The sequence below is a fragment of the Centropristis striata genome, chromosome 18 (genome assembly GCF_030273125.1).
Source record: "Centropristis striata isolate RG_2023a ecotype Rhode Island chromosome 18, C.striata_1.0, whole genome shotgun sequence".
NCBI classification, from domain to species: domain Eukaryota; kingdom Metazoa; phylum Chordata; class Actinopteri; order Perciformes; family Serranidae; genus Centropristis; species Centropristis striata.
In genome coordinates, this window is record NC_081534.1 from 21,708,996 (window position 1) to 21,728,094 (window position 19,099).

Genomic DNA, 19,099 nt, shown 5'->3' on the forward strand with positions numbered 1-19,099 from the left:
TCAGTTTTTTTTAGTTTTACTACTTCCTCCTAAAGCTCCTACTGTGCAAGTACAGAATTAGGGCTACAAGTATTGTCATTATTGATTAATCTGCTGATTATTTTCTAGATGAATCGTCTCTAAAATGCAAGAAATAGTGAAAGGATCTATCCCAGTTTCTAGAAGTCCAATATAATGTCTTAAAATGTCTCGTTTTGTCAGTCCCAAACCAAAGGATGTTCATTAAGATTGGTTATAAAACAGACAAAAGCATGAAATCACAATATTTAGGAGGCCAAGAACAGCATTTTCTTCCACTTTGTTTCCACATAAAAGGTTACATAATGATAACTGTATATAAAATGTTGGTGATTACTTTTCTATTTTTAATCAACTTATCCATTAGTTGACTAATTGTTCAGCTTGAACCATCATTCCCAAAAACATTTTGAGAATTAGGAACTCAATATGTGTCCAATAAAAGTTTCTCTCCCATTACTCTGAAGATAAACTCCATTAAAATCAGAAGAATGTCTTCTTGCCATCTGCATTTAATCAGAGATGTTTTACAGAAAGTATTTGCAGATTCTATCATGCATAAGATCGCTTCATTTCAATTAAATTGCAATTAGGCCCAGCTAATCTTTGTGCCTGCCAAAAAAGTTAAGGCATTGCAAAAAATAAAACAGAAATCCCCAAAGGGAGTTCCACAGAAAAATGTTGCAACAAGAGGGAATGATTTTTGGAAATTTCTGGGGAAAACAGGACTGAAACGCCCTCGCATTGTTGCATCATGAGAACCACCTCTACTTTCTTTTTGAGGGTTAAGCTGGATCACTTGTTTCATTATTGTGAGTAATTCCCTGGTGGTTTTACAGATGGGAGACAAATGTTGTATTATCAGCTGAGATAAGAGACAAACACACAAATGCAACACATTTACACGATGTCTGCCTGCCATGTCTATCTGTGTTTTGACAGAAGAAAGTGTAGGGGGACGACGACCTGTCAGCTTTTCTTCTTTTTTCCCCCGCCTCTGCTTTTCTCCTCAGATCTGACTAAAGTCTGGAAAACCTCACATTTGATACCCCTGGACTCTCAAAACAAATTCCCAGGACTTTAAATGCCTGGCTATCAGCTTACCTGATTACACACTGGGAAACATAAAGACGCACATGCACTCCTCTAGAAACATTCTCACTTTGGGTATTATCTCCTTCTCAAAAATGCACGAAGACAATGAAAAACAACAACAATCCCAATTCACAGCGTCATTATCTGCTATGAAAACTAAATAAATCTGTGAAAGATGACTCTTGGTTCTTGTCACACACAAAAATGTGAAACCATGCGCCCACATCTGTCCACATCCTTTTCCTAAATTATAGGCATGAAGCTTCACTCAGTAGCACTGCATTCCTGGAATATCTGAGCTTCAAAATAGTAAAAACTATTATTTCTAGAAATTAGGTAAAACCTCACCAAACACTGTGGCAGCGTTTCACACTAAATGTGTGTGATAAACATAAAGAAGTGCTTTATGTGCATACAGTAATAGAGTGCATACACTAATAGAGAGGGGCACGCCCATATCTTATGTATAGATTTGACTTGAGAGGAATGTGAGCTATGTGTGTTGGGAAATATTTTAGGATGCTCTAAACATAATATGAATTTAAATGCCAGGGGGACTTCAAGAATGTTTTTGTTTTTCAGTTAAAGTGTCTAGACTGTGCCCATGTTTCATACCAAACAATACAGGCCTCTACTACAACCCCTCCTTAAAATAAAGAGAAAAAAAACTCCCAATCTCCTTGACCCAAATTCCACCACAGCAGGATGGATAGGGACCCACCCCCATCCCGAGGCACACACTCGTGCAAACACAATAGCCCTCTAACCCTCTCTGGCCTCTGAAAATAAAGGAAGAGGGGGTGGTCAACTTTTCTATTATCACGACACATCGCAGCTTGGGAGAAGTTTGCTGACTTTACCAAAACGGTGAATGACCAAACATGAATAAAGAAAAGGCTGATTTAGTGTCACATGGCAGCAGTAGTGGAATGTGACTAAGTACATTTACTTACATTTACTTTTAGGTACTTATAGTTAAAGTCTTTTCTTTTCACAACATCCCAAAAGATCAAATGTTGTGGTTTATACTCCACTATGTTACTTTACAGAAAAATATTTCTACATACAAAACATATGGAGAGTTTATACAATGTCTTTCTTAGACATTAAACTACTGAAAAGTTCTGTTGATTATTACTTCATTGGCAACTACTTTGATGGTTTAAGGCATTTTTTTAAACATATAACTATATCTCAATATTTTGAAGATTTGTGGCTTTTTTATTTTAAAAATGTTTAACATACACCTTTAAGTGAGTTAAGTTGAACTTGCTGTTAATTGACACAAACAAACACTGTATAGTTGTCAATTTGATTAATTGTAATGGCCTTTATCACTTTATTTACTATTTTTAAAGGAACCAAAAAGTAAAATGGATGTAAATTCTTAATGAATTCTTCTTCCACCAATGCATGGAAGTGAACTCTCACATTGGTGTTATTTTCGGGTACTTGTCCAATCACACACAGTTGTTACGCAAGTAATTAAAACATCATCTAAGCAAACGTATAAAAACTAGTCTGTATTCATCTCACAGGCGATCTGAGTACAAATTCCAAAAGAGGAAAATCCTCTCTTAGTGTACACAATTGCATCAGCCCCCTCAAACCTGCAAAAGTCAAATTCAAGCACCTTTCTAGTTATTTTTAAGCTTTACCAACACCTCTCAGTTGAGGTGCATAACAAAATACATACAGGATGAACAGAAGACTGATTGTTTCACTTAATCACAAAAAATAGATGTTATTGTGCTATAAACAACCAAATGACAGATGGACTCTACAAATAAAACTCAAACTAACGTATAACCTAAACTTCAAACTGTTTTTAAGGACTTTATTCAGAATCCAAGTACTTTTCAAACTATGAAAACACCACATTAGAATTCAAGTGTATTCAAGGATTTCCAGCACCAGCAGGAACCCTGTTTTCAATGAAGTTCCGGTCCAGGAAAGAGCTTTTGAATGAAGACGCCCGAGTGTATGTGTGTGTGTGTATGCGTGTGTGTGTGTGTGTGTGTGTGGGAAGGGGGTCACACTGTTAGTAAGCCTGACGAGGCCATGTGTATCTACATGGATAATAAAACAGGAACCATGTTGATTTAACAGACTACTGGCATCCCTCCCGTCTTTTTGATCTTTGTTTTCTGGCCCAACTTTTTTTTTACAGGCACACAACTGTTACCATCTCAAGATTGATTTGTTTTGTGTGTGTGTGTGTGTGTGTGTGTGTGTGTGTGTGTGTGTGTGTGGAGGAGGGTTAATGTGTGGTGGAGGATGGTGGGTGTTTCGAATAACGACTGTACCAGAAAGAATGTATGTAAGGGGTGAGACTACAGGGGGCGAGGAGGGGACAGCTAAGAGAGGTAAAAGACGGGGGGAGCAGGGGGTCTGCCCCGGGGCCAGAGCCCTTACTCACTTTAGAGGGTGTTACATATCTGACACACACACACACACAGCTGAAATGTTTCTCTCTGCTGGAGACAGGCTTTGTTTAGAGTGAGTGTGAGAGCATGTGGTAATGTGATGCTCCCGTATTAAATATCATCGATTGTTGTCAATCCAGGGAGATCTGTTAATGTTTCTGTTGTGGCTGCTTCTGTAAGTTTGTGTGAGAGGAGGGGGGTAGGATGAGCTGAATGGAAGCTATTCTTTCTAGATACATACAAACTATGCCCAATATATGCAAATCCATGTTGTAATTATCCTAGTCTGGAGCACAAGCCCTTTAAACAAAAGAAGTCAGTAAAAAAAAAAGAGGGCAAGAGACACCCCCGCACCCCCCTTCCCCCACCAGACTCGCACCCCTCTCTGTATCAAAGGTGTGGTCAGAGTGTCTCCAAGGCTCCGGGGGACCATAAGCATCACCAGTACTAATAACACCCACAAGTGTTGACACAATTTATCTAATTAACATCAAGTTTTATGTGAATTCACCCAGGGCAAAATACAGAAAACACACATATGTATCTATTTATATAAGTGCTCTCAGTTTGTATGCTGAAATTAAAAACCTGAGGTCACCACTGAGCAAAACATTCCAGACCTGCTCCACTCGAACCATCACTCCCAGTTATAAGAAATGAAGAAGAATCAGACTTGGCATGCAATTAATTTCATACGCCCCTTCTTCCGCCCTCCCTACCCTCTGCGGCTAAGCTCTATAACCCCACTGGGAATTAGGATCCCACTCTAATCTAATGAAATACTTCACATGCTGGGACACGGGGAGGGGGGGCCTTGCTCGGAAGAGAACATGAGCTAAAAGGAAAACCCTTGAAAATGTTTCTATAAATGCATCTTCATATATTTCCATGTGGCAGCTGTCACTGTGAGAAATTCCTTTCCCAGCGACAAGTTTGGTGGCAGTAAAGGATGTAAACTTCAGAGTTCAAGGCATTCAGCAGAGATGGTTACAACAGTTTGGATGGTATCTGTTAGTACAGTCAATAAACAGGTTTTTACTACAGAGCAACTGTAAAAAAAAAAAAAAAATTGTTGAAAAAAAAGTGATGAAAAGAGAGTATTTTCTTGTTCTATAAAGCTACAAGTGATGCACAGGAATGCTGAATGAAGACTTTTTTAAGTTTAAAGTTGATAAAAAATGGTTAAATAGAAGAATGTAAACATTATTTTACTCTCTATATGATGAGTTTCAGCAGCAAACAAAGCAAAATCATCACCATCACCCACAAACCAAGCCAGGACATCTCCAAACCACAATGCAAACTAACCACACCCTCAGGACAACAATGCCTTCAGCTACATGTGAGGAGAAATCACTACTTTGGGTATTAGATTTATCCTAAATAAATAACATATTATACTTCATAGTAAAACAGCCACACAATTAGACAAAGTCATAGAGAACTCAAAATTGTTTAAAATGTAGTTAATAGGATAATTGAATCAGTGCTCTTACCTGTTAAAGTTATCGTTCCAAGCATTGGTAAAACTCCAAAAATCCTTTCTTTGAAAAAAGTTTACAAAAATAAAAAAAATGTGATTATTAAAATATATTTAAAAAGGTGAGCTCTTGTTTTCCTTCACTACTGTGCACTCTCAGTAAAATCTACAAGATTTGCTTCTTGGCTCCGTCTTTGCTAAGTAAACTTGAGTGCAGAAGCTCTTCTCTCTCTCTCTCTCTCTTTCTCTGTAGCGCTTCTCAGCCAGTATGAAGAGAATAGAGGGCTCCACACACATTTCAACAGACTGACACACATGTCATGTTAGGACCACCCCTGCCTCCCTCTTCCTCCCACCTCCCTCTCTTTTCTTCAGCTGTTCTGAATGAGTACCCTCCCTCCCCCTCCAACTCCCCCTACGCCCTCCTCCTCCTCCGCTCCATCCTGCTCTCCCTCCCCTCAGATCTCACTGTCCAGCCGGGATGACTGGAGCTCATCATGTGATCTTTAAAAGGAAGAATTTGTCACCCATCCTTCTAAAAAAATAGCAACTATTGTACATGTTAAAAGTCCATATGACCCTCCATTCCCTAATTCCTCACCGGGTTTCATACACGTTGTCTCTTTGGGGGAGGGGGAGGGGGGCTACGGTCTCCTTCTCTGGCCTTAATACCCATGTGTGTCCTCAGAAAGCAGTTTCTCACACATTTTTTTAAATACCAACTGACAAACAGACTCAAGCACCCACCCAACCTTCTCTCCCTGCTTTTTCAGGAGGCACCCAGGCTCTCCCCCGTATCTCATGTCACCAGTCATGTGGAGGAATGTTGACGGAGGCTAACCAGAGGGAATTTCAGGATTTTACTCTGGAATTCTGGATTTTACGTTTGAAAATAGTTGATTTTTTTCAGCCCTTTTTTTGGGGTTTACAATCCCAATTCTTTAAAGAAAAACTGATTACATAGTATATGGCGGTTAATTGAGTTTAATATAAATGTTGGCTTCCTAATCATACAAATAACCTAATTGAGATTAGGCAATCAGGAATCAGGGTTGTAGTTTATCAAATTCCTGGATGTATGCTAAGGAGTTTTCCGTAGGTAGTAGCACTACATTACAACATGTAAAATCTAATTTGTTTTTAAAGATCGTTTTATAGATTAAATACAGGTTCAGTAGTTTTCAGTTAGTTGTATTGTTTAAGTTTATTGTTATGCATGCTCAGAGTTAACAACTATATATAGGTAGAATAACATTAATTAAAAATAGAAATATATCTATACTTGACATGATAAAGATATATTTAAAAAAATATATACAACAACAACAACAACAAGTTGTTCATGTTTGTGGAAGTGCTTTATTTATTCATTTTACATTGTTTTATTGAAATAAATATGTGGATATTGTTTTATGTTGATGTTGTTTTGAGATTTAAAAAAAAAGTTCTTTAAAAAAATGTATTTTTTTAAAGTTAAATAAACACAAAATGCTTCCAAATTTAATTGGTATTTATTTACTTATTTATATGTATATTTATTGATTTTAAATGTATATGTTTGTTCTTTTGCACCAATAAACCACAGCAAATTTCTTGTATGTGAAAACCTACTTGGCAATAAAAATGATTCTGTCAAATTATCATTATCTCAATTTTGATTTTATCTCAAGCAGCCATATAACAAAAATAAATCTTAGTTTACTGTACAGTTCCTAAACTCTTGCAGCACATCTCTGTCTGAGGCAGAACCCAGGACCTCAACCCACACCGAACATGAACGGGGGTGCCATCGAGTTGCCGCCTGCCCCCTGTGAATGTTAATAGGCCCCTCTCAATTACTCCAATACAGACACATTTAATTCAGCTTTTGTGTGTGGGGGAGACTAGAAGGAATGCAGATAAATCCTCAGGTAAATACCAGCATAATCAGATCTGTCACACTTCGGCATTGTCCCGGAGGAATGTGTGAATTCCACCCAGAAGGCTCCCAAATGGGTGATAACAGCAGTAATCAAGTACCGTCTGAAAGCCCCCCGCAACCACAGTGCAGTATATACACCGCAGAAAATGTATTGATAACAACCAGTAATCAACAGTCAGTCAGCTCCCGGTGTTACATAATGGATTGTCAGCAGTGATTTTGCATATAAACATCAGCATTTACATGAGTCTTGAAACTTTGGAAAAATGCTTGATTGTTATGTTTTCAAGGTCAGGAATATGCTTGAATTTGAATATACTTCTTTAGAAATGCTTGATTTCCAACATAATTTGGTGTTTCATCTTCAAAATCACTAAGGAAACTGAAAATCTTTTATTATCTGAAATAAAAACAATCCCGTCGTTTTCTCTCTGTTCTGCTCTGCACCATCATGAGGGCTTTATTTTTACTGAAATGTTTTGCAAAATATTGCAATAAAAATAAATTTCAGGTGATGTGATAATAAAGGCTTTGAGAGTCTGAACATTTTTGATTACGGTTCATTGAAAGTGCTTGAACAATGTTGGAATTGTACTCTTAAAAAGCTCCTAAAACCCTGCTGATATCTTCACAACTACTCTGGTGCCAACAGACAACAACTTAAAAATAAATCAGGTCAAAACAGGACAACCAAGAAAAGCTCTTTGACAGCATGTTGGCAAAACAATTCATCTTATTTTCTCTTTATCAGACACCACTTCCTGTGAGTTTCTTCAGATCCACTGAACTGAAAGAGCTGTGAATCCTGAGGTCTATGCCCATGAATGGAGGGCTTCATGGTTCTTATCGGAGCTGGCAGGAGTGAGAAAAGAGGAGTTGAGCAGGGAAGGACAGAGAAAACAGCTACAGAGATCTAATGAGATATAATTTTTCAGAGGATAATTAACTGAATGTTCTTGAAATTATGGATAAGTGCTTGCTGTTCTTTTGCAGAAAGCAAACCAGGCTGTGCATGACTGGCACTTTCTCTAAATCCTAGTGACTTAGTTATATGTTTTAAGTCTAAGTATATAATTCAATTCCATCCCTGCACTAACAGCAGGGGTTTTCATGAAAACACTTAGTTTAATGTGCTTTAAAGGGGCTTGGATTTTGACTAAAGTGCTTGAAACAGCAAATAATTGTAATATTTTCATTATAAAACAGTGTCTGATCGGATAGCTGGCTTTAAAAACAAACAAATCAGAAAGTGCCACATTTGCTTTACAACATGTTTATATTCAGGTTGTAGTGTGCAATGGTATTGTGTTGGACTAAATTAAATTGAGATGCCTTTCAAATTGTTTGTCCTCCCTAAGTACATACATGAGGATGGCAGAATATTAGAAACCCCTCTTAATATACTAATTTTGCAGTACAAAAGCCACTAACTATGACCTCACTACTAAAACCTATAATTCAATTATTAATAATTAAAATTATTATTATTACTTAAAACCTCTATGATAGTGCCAACAGAAATGTAAACTTGATAGGCATCATAAAAGTAAACTTTATGACAGAACGGTTGTTATGGGTTGTCCTAAGATTGCACAAAGTGCCAATCTAGTGCATTAAAAATGTGGTATTTACAACCGCATTAAGGCTGCTGGAAAACCTTGAAAAAGCACTTTGAAATGCTTGAAAACTGCTTGAATTTAAATTTGGAAAAGGTGTAGGGACCCTGTAGTAAGTCAGGCTGTTATCGTAATGGTTCCTATAATTTCCTATGAAAAGTAATGCACTGAAGTAGCAAATTTATATCTGGTTACTTAGTATAAAAACCACAGTCCGTATAGGGCAGGTGGGTTAAGGCAGTGGATGGGTTAAACAAACCCCGGCTTTCAAACTTGCCGGAAGGCATGTGTTCCTGTCCGGTTTGTAAGTTAGTTATGTACAGTATAAGTATATACATATTTTTATAAACGCAACCCTGTTTATTTTTTACCAACCTTAAACAAGTTGTTTTGCTGCCTGTACCAACAAAATAGTTCACAATGTCAACAACTTGTTTAACCCTCTTGTTATGTTGCGGGTCAATTGACCCATTTCAAAGTTTAAAAATCTAAAAAAAAAAAAAATCATAAGAATAAAAAAATTGAACCATGATCTGTGAGAGGTAAAGAACACCATTGCACTAAATATTGATTGAAATGAGTAGTGATGGAGTTATTAATGAAATATAAACAATGTTTATTGGGATTTTTTGGTGTCTGACACTTTTGGATTATAAACATGACCTGGGTCAAATTGACCCATGAACATATTGCTGTTCCCGAGAAACAAACGTAGCAGAATTTATATGATTTCTTAGGACATCAGACATCTTTATGGGCATTACTTTTCATGCCACTTTCTTTACGAGAACACACTGAATAGGAGCAGTAAATTACCAGTGAAATCCTGTGGCTATACAATGAAAGACTCATCTATTTGATCACAGTCATTTGCTAAGAATCTCATTCTGACACACCACTGAGGCTTTCTGTTATTGCAGTGACTCATGTGGTGGGTATTTCACTATCTGTGCTACATAATGACCACTATGACAGTACTGTATATTATGCTGAGTGGACAGTGAGTCAGACCGAAGGGAATTCAGAGCTTGATGAGAGTACCTCTGTTGGCCCGGCCTGTAGCTTCCTTTCCCCTCCCGACTTCCTTCATATGACTCACTCACATCAGTCACATTCCTGGACTTCCATACATACTCAAAGATTTTAATTTAGGCACAGCTTCAGGCTAAACTGAGCTGTATGGGAAATACTGTTGTAAAGAATCCATATAGTTCGAGGACAAGGCTGGCATTTAAAAAAAATATTGTCTACAAATCCCATGAGAATCCTTATTCGAAAACATAAAAAAGAGCCACATATCTGGCATATTCTTTCATTGGTATAAAGTAAAGAATATAAATGAGCCACTAGCATATTTCTCTACATTCATGTTAACATTTTCTTCTTGTTGAGACACTTTTTTTTAGTGAGTTGGATTGTGTTAGATCAATTCACTGTCTTCGTTGGTTTTAGCTTTAAGGAAGACAGAAGAAAACTTTTGAGAAACATTATTTACAAAGCAACTTGATCAAGAAACCTGACACAAAGATAAAAAAAAATAAATATATCCCAACTTAAATTAATTCATAGTTGAAACTAGCTGATGCAGAAGTTGCATAAGATACTCTCAGACAGAGTGGAATAGGAGGATTTCAACTACTTTAAAGGGACAGTTGGGATTTATTTAAGAGAGATTGTATGGAGCATGTAGTCATTGTATTTCTGATGGTAGATAGTAATCTACACACTCCCAGTTTCACTTGAATGAATCTGAGAAAACCAAATAACAAAAATCAAACAATCAAGTAAGCGGTAGACCAGCAAGTAAGTGTTGTGCAAAATAAAATGACTGTTTTCGCCAATGTAGTCCAGTGGCTTTGAAGAAAGCATCGATAATGGCTTCAGATCCCCCCGCATAAAGTTAAACAGGGCTGTGTGATGTCAAGGTAAAGTGGTGAAGATATTCTAAATATACAGTTAAACTGATACTGATTCTTTGGTAGGTAAAATAGGTTTTGCTGCTATTGTCTTCTCCAAACTAGTGTGTGTGTTGACCACCATCTACTGTAGCTAATTGGATTGTTCTCAAGAACAAGGGCGGGCGGGAAAGGCAGTGAATGGGTTAAACAAACCCTGGCTTTCAAACTTGCTGGAAGGCATGTGTTCCTGTACGGTTTGTAAGTTAGTTATGTACAGTATAAGCATATATATACTTTTATAAACACAACCCTGTTTCTTTTTAACCAACCTTAAACAAGTTGTTTTGGTGCCTGTACCAACAAAATAGTTCACAATGTCAACAACTTGTTTAACCCTCTTGTTATGTTGCGGGTCAATTGACCCATTTCAAAGTTCAGAACAGATCATATGATTTTCTATGAGTAATGAACTGAAATTCTTGGGGATTCCACAAAAACGTGTCCACTGACGAAGTACTGGAATATTAAAAGCCATGTAGCACGCTTACTGGATGGGTGGAAAGGGAGGTGAACGGCCCAAACAAACCTTGGTCAACCGCTGTCCTAACTTATGTCTGCAAATAGTGATTTTTAAGCCTAACCCTGGCATTTGGTGCCTAAAGCATACCATAAGCAGTGATCACGTGTCAACAGTGTGCTGCAATGTGCAGGGTGTTGAAAGCAGCCATCACATTTCGTAGGATATCACATAATTTGTGCTGCAAAATTCATGGGAATACTGACTACGGACCTCATTCAATTCCACTTCAATACATCCAAACAACCTATTTAAACCAACTTAGGACTAAATAAAAGGGGAGGACAGTATATTAACAGGTCGTTTCCTTTCATTAGATTAAAGCTGATTTAATTCATATATCTTTCCACCACAGCACTGAATGAATGGGAGTGAATTTAGCATTAAACCTCAAGATAATACAGAGCCAAGTCGGAGGGGATACGCCCCACATATCTCTATAAATCAGAAAACGTGCCTGAGTTGAGGAATGTTTGAGGAGGGGTCTTCAATGGTCGGACGGGTGGGGGGTTGGGGCGCTGGGCGTAGGGGCTTTTTGTAGCCTGTAAAGAAGTGAATGACATCATCGGACAGCACAGAAAGAAAACGCCTCCTACTCTTCCAAGAACTGGATAGGATGATGTTGAAATAATTGGAGGAAAGGGAAACGAGGGCTGTGAGTGTGTGAAACTGCCCGAGATCAGAGAGATTTTTCATTCAACACCTTTCCTTTTTTCTCCATTTTTAAATGCTATTTTGCTCCTTTCACACCGTTGTTTTTATCTCCCGAATCCACACTCCAGTCCTCTTTAATCCGTCTCCCTCTCTACCACTTTCCCCTGTCTCTTCTATCCTCTTGAGCCCCAAATCCCACCCCCTCCTCCTGGTTTGTGTGTGGGCCAGCCGAAGGGATGGATAAGAATGTCGGACAGGAAACGCAGTCATTTCTTGACATCACCGTTTCCTCTTCCTTTTGCCCGTTTCCTCGAGTTACACTTCATTCTGTACCCTGCACAAACTGTCCGGCAACCTTTCCGCCTTTTCTTGCTGACATAATGTTCGTACAGAACGTGATGTTGCGTGATGAGATGAACAGAGTAGATGTGGCGTCTCAACTTCAAGTGTTTCGTGAGCATCTTTTGTTTAGTTTTGCTGTAAAACAATGGAAGGTCGTGTTTACAGCTTCCAGCATTGAGAGAGAACGTGTTATCTTGCACACAACAGGAAAACAAATAAATCTGAGATCAAGAATGTGGGCTTCTGTTACTGATGGTCTTCCTCGTGGTTCAGTTCAAGTCCTGCAACAAAACTGTTATTTTAAATTTGGGTGAGGAGCTGCATTTCTTCCTGAGGGGTATATTTATCTAGTTTACCATCTGTTATACTTGCATTCCTGGAATATCTGCACCAGCAATTTGGCATTCCAGTTGTTGTTATGCATCATCTTGTCTTCTGGTACAGACTGAATTCTTAAAATGGGGAGGTTTAAATCTAAAGAAACCACCTCCCGGAGCCTGAAAAGGCCTTGGAAATGAGCCACATTTGCAAACGAGTGCAACAGCAAAGAGATCAATGAAAATGACTTGTCAGCTTGTCAACTTCTTGTTCGACAAGATCCACAGAAATGCAAAGGCAGTATCGATAGAAGCTTTATATCAAATAGTAGAAACAGGCTGTTGAACACATTTGTTGTTGCTCAACCCCCCAAAAAATGGCAAAAAGAACAGAGTCCCCACTCATTGCCCAGCTGTATTTCATGAGAATTTGTCCAGAAATGCTTTTATGCTTAACGCTCTTCCATCTTTCTTACCTCGGTCTCATGCACGGCTCTGCTTAACATTAAGATCTGGCAGAGATCCATTAATGTGTGCCTCATCTACACTCACAAATGGTCCATCTGAACAAGTCATTTATTCTCAACTGAGTGCTTAAATCTAATTTTTCTCGTGACGTTCAAAGGATGTAACTCAATGTGAGTGAGTAATTCCACTTGTTTCCACAACAGTTTTACTTGTTTTGGGGCTCAAATGTGGGCGACTTAAAGGCAGGGAGGAACAAGGAAGAGTGCTGAAGTATCCAGTGTCCAGCACCCAGAAGATTACACTTAATTCTCACACTGGAGACAAGTATAAAAAACCTCACTTCACTGACACATTCTTGGCGCTTATTTAAAGAAGATTTTTATCATTAATTGCGAGGTAAATCTGACGTATTATAGCATATGGATAGTTGCTGAATTGTAACTGTTAAAGGAGGAGGAGGAGGGGTTGGTCACATTCCTGGTCCATTCTCTCAATCCTCCATGTGCCTGGGGGAGGTTAGGGGTTGAGGAGGGAGATTAGGTTCCCTGATGCCGGGAAAGATGAGAGAGGAGCGCCTGCAGAGACGAGAGGGTCCTGGGGGGTCTGAGAAGAGCTGTGGTGGGAGTCTTCCATGAGTTTGACCTTATTACTGTAATTTCAGGCCCTCTGTACCTGGGACACTCCTTTTAATGCTCCTAAGACTTTAGTTATCTTAAATCATTTGGTTGCAACTCCTTACAGAATATATTAGCCTGCTGACGTTAGCTCAAAGCACTGCTGTGCCCGAGTGTAGCCTCACAGAGCTGCTAGCTTGTCTTACTACACCTGAACCAAGCAGTGCAGTAACAGTAACAGTAAAAAACAGTAAAAAAAGTAATCAAACCCTTTGAAATTACCTATTTTTCTACATTAATTTCTCATAAAATGTCATCTGATCTGCATCAAATACCAATTATAGACAAACAAAATGTGCTTAACCAATGCCACACAAACAATTATAATTTCATAATTGTCATAATGTTATAATTTGTTGAACACATCCATTTAACATTCATAGTGCTGGTTCACATTTTATAAAAAAATAATGCAGAAAAGTAGGTAATTTCAAGGGGTTCACATGCTTTTTCTTGTCACTGTATATTTGGTGATATTGCTCCATTCAAACATTACAGAAACTGTTACAACAATGCGATTCTGCGAGTCTGTGATTCTAATTCAATACACTTCTGTGCCAAATTCAGCAAATATCCCCTCAAGGTCTGCTAAGTGTCCAGTGTTCATTCACAGCTCTGGTTCTGTAAATCTGGAAACAAACAAGGCACTGTTCACATCTGGCATTCACATCTTCTTGCGTCTCAGGTGATCTGATCACAAGTGGACAGCTCTAAATGAGTCAGTTCACACCTGGGATCAGAATTCACCTCCACATGCATCCTGAGTGACCATGTGGGATCGGATCTCCCTTTTTTTTTTTTTTTTGCTTTATCTGCAAATAAAACATCGCAATGTAGGGTTACAGCAGTGTCTGTAATGATATCTGAGACATTCACGATTTTTTTGGGTCAACAATCTTTCTCCAGAAATGCAGACTTTAGATGAAGCTATGGTAAAAAAAAAAAAAATCCAACTGTATGACGTCTCATATGGGACAAATGGCTGTCAGACTTTTGTCGAGTGCAATCAGCCAAGAGATTAGATTTCTCCTTAGCTTGCCGTCAGCTGATCTGGTTATTGCTGATGCTTTCAGAATTTACTCAAGCTTCATTTAAGCTAAAATGTTGTTGAGGTTGGTTCTGTTACCACTAACACTGAGAGCTGCGCTTTGTAATCGAGCAGGAGGGGAAAAAAGCTTTCTGTCTGATCAGTTTAAAGGCTGAGACAGCAGTTGACAAACGACAGCTTTCTAATAGAGTTCTGCCATCCTCTCTTGCCCCGAAGTGTATCCTTAAAACACCCACTTCATAACAAATGACTGAATAAAACATGCCGCACTGATGAACACAATGAACTACTGACTGGACAATGATGGACCTTGAGGGGCTGAGGGCCTTTTAAGCACTCCAATCTAAAACTCTACCTCCCTAACACTTTCCTCTGGGATCACTTCCTCTCTCCAAGGGGAAGGAATCATCCTTACGTCGTGCAGCAAGTTGATGGATCAGCGTCTGTGCAAACACGGTACAAACCAAGGACAAAAGAATTCCTCCCAGTGGTGCGAGTTGAGTAAAAAAAGACACATGAACATCTTAATAGGAAACCTGTAATGCATATTGTCAGCTGGAATGTAAAAGGAATATGGGCGAACATCCAAGAGGAACAATGTGGCGGCTGGATTGTGTTATGATGACTGTACAGCCTTATTGGCAGAGATCAGACGCAGCTTAAGTGAAGGGAGAGGTCCCTTCCACAGGCATGATGAACGTTTTGGCAACGCGTCTATGTATGTCCCCCGAGCCGAGTCTGAGTAAGTCCATCCTGGAATTAAATCATGGCCACACACACATGAATACACACACGCAGCTACAGTATGCACGGACCTCGTAAAAGTTAACACCTGTAACGTAAAAAGAAATAAAACTGTAGCAGAGACTCTGGTGAATCATTTCTGACACACCTGGCATCTGTCTGACTTTTACACATTGTACAAAATTGGATTTAAACTACTACTTGCTTTCAGTATTGATTAATACATCAGCACTGAAGACATCTATTGCTTAGTCTATAAAATGTAAAAAACTGCCCATCAAGACATCCCATTACCTAAGGCGAGACTAAAGGGATTCAGAATCTAATAATATGACACATAAATAAAGCAAAACTCACACTGGAGCAGTTTTATTTGATAACCAACTTAATTAAACATGATTCTCCACTAGGGTCTCTAACTCAAAACAATAACAAAAAACAGAGATTCAATATGGTCCAGCTGCATCCTTTAGCACCTACAGTCAGCTTCTTTTGGTTAGGATTCCCTCTGTGCTTATTGTTAAGGACGTTTTTACTGGGAGCTGAAATGTCCACATAGGTATCCTTTTCTCCAAAACAAACGGACCCAGTGATTACAAGTGGTAGAAACAATGAATAACACACGTAAAACGTAAAAATCATTTTTTCTCCAATGCTGTTTGCTGGAGACAAAACATCCCGGACAGGCTGCCGGCTGTTTGTTTGTTGAGGTTGTTTCTCTGATAAGTTAGGGTTCCAGATGTTAAGGAGGTTTTCAACGGGAGCAAAATTATTCGTTGAGGTTTCCTCCTCTTCAAAACAAACTAACCAGTTGATTAAAACCAATAAAACACTGAATAAAGCAGTTTCCCGTTAAATGCATGCTGTTAACCAACATTGTTACTGTTAGCTAACATTTGTTCTGCTTTTTCTTCAATAACTTAATTCAAGACTTCAAATGGCTAAAATCCATTATCCAGTTACAAGATCGTAAAGAGAAACAATATCTAAAAATTGTATTGTAAAAATTTAGCTTAAAATGACCACAACATTGACTCGTGCAAAGGGGATATGACACGATTGACAGCCGACAAAATGAACAGACCAGTACCTTATTAAAATTACAGATTAGCCTAGGTTTGAAAATAGTTGGAAACAGTATGATTTACCACACTGCACAATTCAACAAAATATATCTAACATAGGTCTAGTTGTTTATGGACATTTACATGTGGAAAAGTTACATAATATACCTTTAAAGCATATATTTTCTGTCAATCACCTGTTTAATTAAATGCTGTTTGCACAGTCAGTGACAAATGTTCTCTGTTCTTCTTTTGGATCAACAACTTACAGTATCTGACACTGATTTGTACACGTGCTTTAATGAATGAATTAAATGAATTGATTAAATGTGGTGAACCACACCCATCTTGTCCGCCGAGTAGGATGAAACAAACAGACATGTAGGATTTGACCTATGAGTGACATCCAGTGCTCCTACAAATAAACACAAAGTGCAGTGAACACACGAACACACGAACACAGTCAGCATTCTCTGTCTCCCTCTGAAGCCTTCCAGAAAACTTCATCTGTCCTGTCTTAGAGCCTGTGAGCCATCTGGGAGGGAATGTCAACGCTTGGGCCAGTGAATTACATCAGCTATGATGTCAGTCTTTGGGCTCCCACTGCACCTCATGCGCCCACACCCCTCAAACTAGCAACCCAAACACACATGCAGGCTTAATAATGCATGTCTTTATGGAGCACACAACAAATCTTACTGTTACTAATGAGATTAAGATGTGGAAAGATCGACATGTTCATAACACGTGATTTACTGCTGTATACAAAGGGAAATCTAGTCAGAGAGACTTGTTTTATTCTGAAAAAACAAGTCATAATATGTTTAACTTTGATGCAGTTTGTCTGACACACGGGCAGCTGCAAAATTCATGGATGACTGTGGTAAAGGGATAATTAGCGGAGTTTACTTGAGGGCAACTAAAGCCGTTATCTTGGTTCTAATTGAAACCACCAGACTCCATCGACAAAAACAGTAATTTTTACCTTGCAGAACACAGGAGTTCAGTTCAGTTCAGTCAACTTTATTGTCAAGTATGTCACATAAAAACATGACACAGATGAAATTGCTGTCCTCTTGGACCCACGGTGCAAACAAGCAAAACAACAATACAGACATTCAAATAGTGCAAACAAAGAGGTAGATAGTGCAAAAAAATATATATAAATAATAAAGTGAAATGCTGGTCCTTTGCTGCCTCGTTTGGTTACATTGTGTATGTTATTGTGCAACTTTGGTGTTTTCATTCATTAGTTCAGATTCACCAAAGTCACACAATAACACAAACAAACAGACAGCGGCAGACCAGCAGCTCCTGTGTTTGGTGAGGTAACATTACTGTTTTTGTCAATGGAAACTGATGGGTTTGACCAGAGCACAGAATGGCTTCAGTTTCCTCCACCTAAACTTAAACAGGAGTGTCTGATGGCAATGTAAAGCGGTGACAAAATTCTAGTGTATAGTGTACACTTAAACTTAAATATATTTTTTAGGTTGGCCTGTTTTTGAGGAGGCTAAAATACGTTTGTAGCACATTGTGTAGCTTCTGTGCAGTCACACCGACCTGCTTCTCCAAACTGGGGCCGTGCAGACTGCCATCTACTGTAGGTAATACTATAGATAAGCACCTCATAGAACCCCACTTCAAAAAATCCCAACTATGCCTTTAATGTCTTGCTCTCTCTTTATCCTTATCTATTTTTACCCCTCTTGGCCCTTGTTCTGTGCTTGCCTCCAGAAACATTTCCCCTCAAAACTCCCATGTAATATTTATTCAGTTGCTTTCTATCTAATAACTCAGAGTAAACTCTACATTCTGCAGTCCATCTGGCACCGAAAACAAAGTTCAAAACGACGGATTTTCAAGAAGGATGATTTTCAAACAGTATCTGAGTCAATTTGTCTACATTTTATGCAAAACTGAGGACCAGCAGCTTCAGTGTTTGTATTCACAAAGGGGTCGACTAAGGACGCAATGGAAAATGTAACTCAACACCATCCTCATACTTTGATGCCATTTTAAACAAATACGTCTGGTTATTTAATTAAATGTGCCATGACAGATGATAGAGTAAAATATTTTTATTGCAACCTGTATAGCTGCTCTTAATGTTTTCGTGCAGTCACTCCGTCAAACTACACGTCGACCAATTGACTTTTCCTCTAAAAATGCCCATAAAAGTCTGCAGCACAGTCCAGTATTATGAGTTTTTCCACTACCTTTTGATTCCGGTCTACAAATCAGATCTCAAAAATACGTGCACAGCCAACTGGTGCTGCTTCTGTTAAGAAAGTGAGTTAGGTTTTTCATGTTGTCTCAAGTTTCTACAACAATTTAAACCAGTAGTTCCCAACCTACTACAACATGAACTCACATACCCCTTCATCAACTCCCAATTTATGTTCCAAAAATACTATACACTACAATATTTATTATATGAAAGTGGATAGTTATATATATTATATAGCAATCATACTCCTACTTGGAGTAAAGCTGAATGTTTCAACCGTTTATCCATTAGGTTTCTTTTAGCCAATCATATGAAATGCTTAGTCCATTAACTATAATTACTTTAAGCTAACTATTTAAATTGTTCATCCTTTACTTAAAGCTTATTATTTCAACTTCAACTGTTCCTTTATCTGTTTCCTTACTTTTGGGACACCTATTTCAACCGCTTATCCTTTTTATTAGTTTATTAGCCTTACTTTAAGCTAACAATTTCAACTGTTTTTCCTTTACTTTAAGCAAATTATT

The 19,099-nt window shown here is 38.4% G+C and overlaps 1 protein-coding gene across 2 annotated transcripts in view; it reads right to left on the minus strand.

Annotated features, from left to right (window-relative positions):
* Window positions 1-19,099, minus strand: part of akap12b (A kinase (PRKA) anchor protein 12b) — a 56,606-nt gene that overhangs the window by 8,818 nt on the left and 28,689 nt on the right. The window contains exon 1 of one of the 2 annotated variants that reach the window (XM_059356196.1): window positions 5,036-5,293. The exons of the other annotated variant lie outside the window; for it this stretch is intronic. Within the exon in view, the coding sequence (XP_059212179.1) occupies window positions 5,036-5,060 (25 nt within the window). The 5' untranslated portion in view covers window positions 5,061-5,293. Of the gene's footprint in view, window positions 1-5,035; window positions 5,294-19,099 lie in introns of those variants that run through there. 2 annotated transcript variants of the gene reach the window in all.